Source organism: Girardinichthys multiradiatus, chromosome 12 (assembly GCF_021462225.1).
Source record: "Girardinichthys multiradiatus isolate DD_20200921_A chromosome 12, DD_fGirMul_XY1, whole genome shotgun sequence".
Lineage (NCBI taxonomy): Eukaryota > Metazoa > Chordata > Actinopteri > Cyprinodontiformes > Goodeidae > Girardinichthys > Girardinichthys multiradiatus.
Genome location: NC_061805.1, coordinates 52,232,491 through 52,241,495, shown reverse-complemented (window position 1 = coordinate 52,241,495; position 9,005 = coordinate 52,232,491). Strand labels below are relative to the sequence as shown.

The following is a 9,005-nucleotide window of genomic DNA, read 5'->3' as shown; positions in this document are numbered from 1 at the left end:
CATCAGGGGCTGCAGTCAACATGTTTAAAACTGGACTCACCCCAGGACAGATCTTAGAGGGCTGCAGGATGCACAGCTGCAATGCTGCAATACAGAGAAACATCTGCTTTATCACCGCTCCACCTGCAGGGGGCACCACATATTACTGTCTGAGACCACTTCTTACCTCCATCAAACACAGCCAGGAAGGCCAGGATCAGGAAGGGGGCGCTCTTCCCTACAAAGTCATACATCACGCTCCCAAACGGAGCTCCGACTGAAACAAAACACAAAATGAACCTGAGGGAATATTTAACTTCACAAGGAATGTCAGGATACACTGTAGACTGCTGAGGAACTTCTTCTGCTCATCTCATGTCAGGAATGTAGGATTCAGAACCTGATTTCTAACTAGTTTAACTGCTCCACCTGCTGATATACTTTGGTAACTGCAGTATTTGTTTGCGACACCATGTAAAAGGGAGGAACAGTATAAAGAATCAGACTGACACGCGTCACACTGTTGGATGTTTGCCTTTTTGAAAGGCAGCAGGAAGACACACTGGCGTAGCCTTCCTTCACATTTAATGTTGTAGTTAAAAAGTTGTGCTCCATGAGCACCGCAGCTCTTACACGGCACGAAAGAACCACTGCTACCCAATCGCTGCAGCTGTAACTAAAATACCTCAGGAATGACCCAATAATATCATTTAATCTCAGTCTACGTAATGCAGATGCTCCACTCACCTTGGCATTATGGATGCTTGTAAAGAAAGATGAAATTGATGACTTGACCTACTTTCTGATTAATTTGGTTAATTATTATCTGCCCTCTTGAAGGGAGTCAAAGGGCAGGGATATGTCATTCCCAGACGGTCAGAAAAGAAAATTCAAACCAGACACTGACAAAATAAAGGACCCTATCCTAGCGCAGCAGAACGCACAACCGATCCCAATATACATGCGGTGCTGAGGGTGGAGGCACTTTAAACGCATCACAGATGTGACAGGACTGAATGTTTCACAAAAGCGCCTTCAGCTCCTCACAATTGGACCCATGTAACGGGTTTTCTATACACCAGGTTATGTGACTAGATCAGAAACAGAGAGCAGAAACTGAAACACTTGATCTGTTTCCAGAAGTCCACAAACAGGGGCGTGTGTGTGCAGTTCTATCTCACTCAGGACTCCCATGGCCAGTCCACCCAGTGCGATGCCCATCGCCACTCCTCGCTCCTCATCGTCGGTGTACACACTAGCCAGCATGCCGAGACCTGAACACAAACAAACATATCAACCTCATCAGCCCCACGTTCCATACGTCGTCTGGTAAAAATCAAACCCTTCCCAGGCTAATCCATCTTACTTCCTCATCTCTATTAGCTAGTTTACAGTGAGCATAAGATGGTCACCAGGTGGCGCTGAAGAACAGAGAGGTAAGCTAGAAGGTGGAACCAAAGCAGTGAGATCCTTGTACCCTGTGTAGCAGATGCTGACATCTAGTGTTCAGGTTGGAGACTGCAACCATCTCAAGGGTTCTATCCAAACTGTGGTCTTAATGATCTAAGGAGGAAACGATCAGTGGTTTCCACCTGGAAAAACACCTTCCGGTGATTATCGTTCTTCTTCTTGCAACTCTTTAGAGTTTCTCTTTTTTAATGTCACAGGTCTACAACCAGTTCACCCACCAAGAGCTAAATGTCCAAGAAAGTATTTCCTTCCAGTTTTCTCAGGTTGGCCGGTCATCGTTCCATGAAAAACGTCCTGTTTAAATGTTTGAATGTGTCTAGACAAGTTGAAGAACCCAGAAAACTTCTCCGCCCCATCTCAACTTCAACAAATGGCTTTAAAAGGACCTTTAGCTTTCCAACCACATGAAAACTGCTTTGAAAAAGTATTTGCTCCCTTACAGATTTCCTGTTTTTAAATGTTTCAGATCATCAAACAATAATCTGTCTAATTTCAAGAGACAAAACATCTGTCCAAACCAATCTGACTCTATGTGAAAAAGTAATTACCCCCCTTGTTAAATCATTAATTGTATACACATTTGTTAAGGGTTTTCATCTGTAAATGTGTTACACAGGGACCTTCACAGGTGTGGAGACTAGAACAGGTGAGTTAAAACATTTTTACAGGAGATGTACGTTCTCATTTATAAAGAACATTAGGGTTTTGGTCCAGAGCCTCTGTTGTAGTAATCACGCTTTAAAGAAGCAGATCATCAAATAATGTTCCTTTTTTGTTATTTTTCTAACTGAGAACCGAGACAGGTGGGAGTTTTCAGTCATCACCAGATAATCTGGGGTTGAGGAGAACTGAACCGGCCCAAACTGACCAAACCAAATGGACAAAGGGTTGAGTGGGGGTAAGACAGTTTTTGCTCCAGCTGTCTCTACAGAACTCCAAATCAAACAATCCAAACTGCCCTTCCAAGCAAAATCTGTCCAACAGGACTGATTAGTTTTCCAGAAGCTGTGACAAAAACAATGAAACCATTCTGGGCTCTATGTGAAAAATGTGACAGTGATGGTCCTAGGTGGTGTTTTTATTATTAACTGTTTTTGCTCATTTTCCGCTGAGCCGATCTTTTATGTGGGAGAAACCCTCTCTGATGACTACAAGTGTGATTCCAGGTTCTGTCGGGGAGTGTTTGTTGTTGCAGTTCTGACCCGCCACAGACGAGAAGGAAGAGCCAATTCCCTGCAGGGAGCGAGCGAAGAACAGCAGAGCGTAGGTCCCTGAGAAAGCGAACACTGACAGGGACACAGAGTCAGAAAAACCTGGAAAACATGCGGCAGGAATCATGATGGGGTCTGGAGGGAAAACTCACTGATGGTGGAAACAAACATGATGATGAATCCTGCAAACATCGGGATGTGATATCCGATCCTGCAGCCGGACAAACACTCAGTTATTCTTCAGAACATTAACTGGACTTTATCACAGCAATGCAGATAAACAGCTAATAAACAGGGCCAAAAGTTTCCTACAGTTTCTAAAGGGTTAATAAACATAAATGATACCTGTTGGTGAGCGGACCAACAAACGGGTTGACGAGCAGTTGGACCAGAGCTTTAGAGGCAAACAGCAAACCAACGCGGACATTTTCCTCCTCCAGGAAAACACTGTCCTGAAGACAGGAGGGATCCTGCAGAACGGCAAGGAAAGGAAGGAAACAAATGAAGGAAAATCAGGAAGGAGCAGAGGTGAGGAAAGGAAGGAAGGAAACACAAAGAGTAAGAACCTTCAGGTTATCAGCAGTCACATGGTTGTAGATGATCAGATGAACATCAACCAATAAACATTTATTTGTGGAGAACAAGAACAAAACATGTTTCACAAAAACAGGAAGCGATGAAAACAACAAAATGAACAAAGAAAGAAGCTAAGGATGGAAATGTGTTAACTGAGCTGATGTTGATGTGACACGAAACGACAAAACTTACAAAACTCAAATTAAAAAAAATGACAGAAATATGAATTGGGTATAAAAGCTCAAAATAACCCTAAATAAGTATGTATACTACAAAAAATGATTTAAAATCAAAATAAAAGTCAGACATGCAATAAAACTACTGTTATAATTGATTTAAGATTTGATTCAAATAGGGATTAATTAAATAATAATTACTGAAAACCTAAAGCAAAGAGTGGTCTGGTCAGGAAGGCTGCATGACCCTGGGTTTCTGTCCTTACTTTGGGTCTTATACAAAAGATCTGAGGGATCTAAAGGGCTTCCACCATAAAAGCAGATCTGATGAGTCTGCAGGACTTAAACAGCTTCAATAATCAATTAATAACCCTAAAATTTGTTCCAGAACGCACAGGTAGCCAAAAGCTGCATTGGTCTTCATTCATGCAGTTGAATTATGCAGAAAAACAAGAATTACAGTATCTGAGAACATACATTTTGGACCAATACAGAAACAGTCAGGTGATAACATCTTTTCTTGGCAAAATGTTATTGTGAATTAAAACATTTAAATTAGAATCAAACAAAAGACAAAGATTCCTAATTTGCTCTGAAGATTAATTCCCAGAGTTTTACTAGAAGTTTCTCTCTCTGAGGGTTTGATTGTTAAAACTTCAGTTTTCTCCTGAAAACTTCTGCCATCGCTGACTTAATATGTAAAATATGATAAAAATGTTTATGAATGGGATGAGGGCCATCAGGAGGCACAACAATATAAAGTTGTGGGTCATCAGCATAAGCATGAACATGAATGCTGGATCTCCTGATGATCTTCTCCAGAGTAGCTTGCATAAAGTAAATAGTGTGGGACTCTGTGTCTTATTTCTGATGTTTAGATGCTGAATTACTGATGGCTGATTAAGCTCCACCTACTGTTGTGTTGATGGTGTCGTTGATGCGGCTGGTCGGACCTGTTCGAGCAGTGTCTGGGGTTCCCTCCGTTCGACTCTCCTGCAGGGTAAAGGTGAGGTTATCAAATAGGGACACCAGCAGAGACAGCCGGGACCTCTGCTGTAACTCTGGACTCAGGATTGGAGTTCTGCTGCTGGGTGGAGACAGCTGGGAGGTCCAGCTAGGGGTCTGGAGGTTAGATCTGGAGGAGGGGGGCTGAGAGGTCACAGTATCCAGGTGTGGTGCACCGAGGCTGGGCTGAGGAAGCAGGGATGGCTGGACGGTCTGCGGTTCTGGACTGGGATGTTCCATGGCATACAGGAATGTTGGTATGATTGGCACTGAAAGAAGAAGATTGATTGGTTGATTGATACAGTCTCACATGAGTGACATATAAGAGTGTAGATTGTCATTTATCCAGGAGGTCTAACAATCTTCTGCCACAGAAGGCTGAACTAGCAGCAGAAACCACGAGGAGAGACAGAAGAGACAAGTCTGAACTGAAAGAGTCCGATTTAAAGTTCAGGTTCAGGAGGTGACACACGTGAGTCTGTGACCTCTGCAGCATCGGAAAGCTGGTGCATCTAACAGAAAACGACAGCGCCGACCTGCAGTTTCAGAGCTCCATCAGAGGGCGGTTCCTGACCCATAAATACACACAGCTCTGATGTTAAACCAGGAGTACATCTGGATCTAATGCATAAGCACCCCTGAGGAAACTCACTGAGTAAAGCTCCAGATTCTTCTTCTGATGACACCTTTCAGTTGTTTATCAACTGTTCCAGTTCTCCAGAAGATTCTGTGTTCATTCCTGCTGAATCTCAGATTTCATCGTTGTCTGATTCTCCTCTTCCTGATGCTCCCATGATACATGGTTTCTGTAAGCAACCAGCATCATGAAGACCCAGGACCACAGCAGACAGGTCAGGTAGAAAGCTCTGGTTCTGTTTAAAGCAGGGCTAGGTTCTACAACAATATCCCACGCTTTGAACATCTCCTAGAGCTCTGCTGAATCCATCACCAGACCTAACAAGACATGGACGTCCACCTAAACTGACAGGCTGGGCAAGGAGAGCATTAATCAGAGAAGCAGCCAAGAAGCCCATGGATCCGCAAAGATCCACAGCTCAAGTGGGAAAATCAGTCCACAGGACAAAAAGCCATGCACTCCACAAATCTGGCTTTTATAGAAGAGTGGAAGAAGAAAGCCAGAAGAACCTATATTTACAATTTGTCACAAGTCATATAGGATACACAGCAAACACAGAGAAGAAGCTGATCTGATCAGAGGACACCAAAACTGAACTTTCTGGCCTACGGGCAAAACAGTAAGTCAGGTGGAAAGCTAACTCTGCACAACACCCTGAACACATCATCTCCACAGTGACTCATGGTGGTGACTGTGTCATGCTGTGGGGATGCTTGGAAGAAAACTTGTTAGAGGCTGCAGAAGACTCGGGTCTGGGGTGGGGGTTCACCTTCCAGCAGGACAACCATCCTGAACATACAACCAGAGCTACAATGGATGGTTTAGATCAAAGTGGATTAACGTGTTAGAATGGCCTAGTCAAAGTCCAGACCTAAATTCACTAGTGAATCTGTGGCAGGAATTGAAAACTGATGTTCATAGATGTTCTCCACCCAATCTGACTGAACCTAGTCTAGATGTGTTTAGTTGGTGGAGACACACCCTAAAAGACCTGCAGCTGGACTGCAGCCAAGGAGGTTCTACAAAGTTCTGACGCAGGGGGCTGAATATAAATGCATGCCACACTTTTTAGATTTCAAAAAGCATCTATCAATATTCTTACACTTCATAATTCTGCAATATTTCATGTTTTCTGTCATGTTGTTGTGCTTCCTCACCAACCACAGTGAGCAGCATGTTGTCGAGCAGCAGAGCGACACAGACCACCACCAGCACCAGTCTGGGAGAACCTCGACTCTGGAGCAGCCACGCCATCTCTGCACAGACAGAAGCACCAACATCCTTCAGAACAGAGAACATTAACTGGAACCTTATCAGGAAACATCATCTGCACAGCTGTCATCTGGTTCCTGTTGGCTACAGTGGCCTTGTTTTAAATTTGTTCTAGTTTTAAAATGTGGGGCATGGAGGCACCTGAAGGAACCTAACCTCCTCCAAACCAGCAGAGGTTGGGTTCTTCAGCTTCCGGCTGGAACCTCCATCTAACACCTATCAGGATGTTTCTTCCTAATTCATGTAAAACATAAAAAACTTGATCCTGTTGAAAATGAACATTCAGTTTAATAGCAACATTCTGACATCATGAACAATACAACAGCATTGGCTGCTAAATCCTGTCTGAGCTTTTCTCTAGCAAGAAGGGGTTAAAGGTCAAAGAACAAAATCACCAGACTTGGAGAAGTCAGAGACAAAAAACAAATAGTTATTTTTTAAAGTGGAAGCCAAACATGTATATAAAATAAAGTATTATGTTAGGACAGCTCATTTAGTGCTGGTGTGTGCATCTAATAAATACAACACATAATAATAATAATAATAATAATGTTATTATTAATGTTCTTATCACTAATACATGAACTGCATATAACAAGCTGTATGGCTTTTACTGTGAAGTTCTGAGCATATCTGGTTCTTCACATTAAACAGTGCTCTATTCTTCCCTTGTCAAATGAACATTTGATAAAACTGAATCACATCCTGCTTTATTTCCATTCATCATGGCTTCATAACCTTTCTGTTGTGCAGGAACACAGAGATGGAGAGTTCCTTCATATCTCTTCTAATCTTTAATAAAACTACCGGGCAGGCCGTTATCATCAGAGGATCCAGTTATTAGTCTGAGCCTCCAGTCTGCAGCCGTCAACATGAAGCTGACCTGAAACTTAAACATCTGAGGATCTGAGGTTAGACCAACACTGAAGCATGGATTATAAATTCATGTTTCTGGTCCTCAGAGCCCCGCTGCATCCAGCAGTCAGTAAATGTCATGTTGTGGACATTTTCACTTTTGTTTTACAGTAAATTCTTCCTTCTTGCATTTCTGATTCCTCATTTGGTAATTTCATCCTGTGGTCACCCACTTCTCTTGTTTTTTCACCATGTTTCTTTGTTAGGTTTGCATGTCTCGGTGTCCTCTCTGTGGCCCATGATCTCCCACAGCTACTCGGCATTCAGTTAATCAGCTTCATCTGTTTCTTGTGTCAGTAATCGCTCCCACCCTCAGAATATATATTGTATTTCCTGCTTCTTTCAGTCATTGTTAGGTCCTCCAGATGCTTTCATTAATGTCTCACTGGTTTTCTCCTTGTTGTTATGTTTAACATCCACTTCTCCATGATTCTGCCTGCCTCCTGTCTGTATTTAGGTCCAACTCAGCAACACAACATGACAATGAAACGCTACAGTGTTTGCTTTAAAAACATTGCTGAGCTTTATTATAGTAAGAATAAACAACAAATTTCACTTATTTTAGAAAAGCAAATAGCAACACATTTAATTACTCATCATCACTGTCAAGACAAGACAGTAATACTGAAGGGATTCATTAGCCTGGACGCTTGGATGGACAAAAGGCTGGAATATGTCTCCTGAATTAAGGTAAAACGAGACAGACTGGTTCATGTAAGAAGGTCAATTCCATTTTATACTGATGTTTGACACACAGATAGAATTATTTTATATAATCTGATGACAGAGTTTGAACACACCTGGAAGTACAAGGCTTTCCCTTTCCTGTACAAGTTTCACTGCAGAATCTCCTGTTAATGGTGAGACGAGGTTGATAAACCAGCATGTTTGTCTCACGGACAACACAGACCAAAAGGTGCACATATTAAAAAAGCTACTGCAAAACCTCTGAGAGGACATAGGACCTACATATTTAAATACCCATCTGGTCCATAACATGAGTAAAGTTAAAACATGTAGCAAAGTTGAAGCTTTATAAACAGCAGTGTACTAGAACCATGTATGTTTTGGACTATACACCTAGAGGCTATCCGAGGTATTGCATTTTAAAGCCTCTTGGACTGCAGACCACCGTTTGACACAAATTAAAAGGTCAATTCACTCAGGATCTTTCACTAAAAGGAACGAGGAATGTCTGAAAGGAATGCCCAGAATATTCAACCAATCAAGGTCCAATAAAACCTATTTCTAGGCTGCAATTTAGAATAACAATGCTTGACCCTGGATTCTTATTGGCTACTGAAATGTTAACCTCTGGCCAATCAAAATATACTGTGCTGATTGGCTGATGTCTGGGCACTATGAGCACAGAGTCACAATCAGCCTTGCTCTTAGCCATTAATGCATGAAATTTGATATTTATCTGATCGAAGTCAGTTTCTCTCTGCCAATAGAGGTTAGAAGAAACATTTATTAAAAGAAATGAAATATAAATGCAAGAAAATGTCAGTCAGATAATAAAAAGAGTTGAAAAGGGCATTTTAAAAGAGGACAGTGAGCTAGCTAGGAACAACCTAATCCCAAACCAGTAGAGTTAAAGGTTCAAAACAGGTATGCGGAGTGGGGCTGAACTTTGGGTCATTATTTTCAACTAGAACGGCCACATACTGTGGAGAGGCATCACTTACAGGCAACACAGGGTAATTCAAAGTGCTTCGCAGGACAAGGAAGAAACTATGGTACAGAAACACACATTAAAGACGG

General features: G+C 42.1%; 1 protein-coding gene and 1 long non-coding RNA gene across 2 annotated transcripts in view; one reads left to right on the top strand and one right to left on the bottom strand.

Annotated features, from left to right (window-relative positions):
- LOC124878083 (chromaffin granule amine transporter) overlaps positions 1-6,353 on the bottom strand; it is a 20,261-nt gene extending 13,908 nt beyond the window's left edge. The window contains exons 1-8 of the mRNA XM_047381858.1: positions 6,212-6,353; positions 4,328-4,686; positions 3,006-3,130; positions 2,813-2,871; positions 2,652-2,735; positions 1,161-1,253; positions 167-256; positions 41-84 (exon numbers count right to left, since the gene is read on the bottom strand). Of these exons, the coding sequence (XP_047237814.1) occupies positions 41-84; positions 167-256; positions 1,161-1,253; positions 2,652-2,735; positions 2,813-2,871; positions 3,006-3,130; positions 4,328-4,686; positions 6,212-6,353 (996 nt within the window). The remainder of the gene's footprint in view (positions 1-40; positions 85-166; positions 257-1,160; positions 1,254-2,651; positions 2,736-2,812; positions 2,872-3,005; positions 3,131-4,327; positions 4,687-6,211) is intronic.
- On the top strand, positions 3,056-6,357 carry LOC124877485. Its single transcript, XR_007040543.1, has 3 exons — positions 3,056-3,188; positions 4,291-4,418; positions 6,221-6,357. It is a non-coding gene; the product is annotated as an uncharacterized LOC124877485 (long non-coding RNA).
- The last annotated feature ends 2,648 nt before the right edge of the window (positions 6,358-9,005 follow it).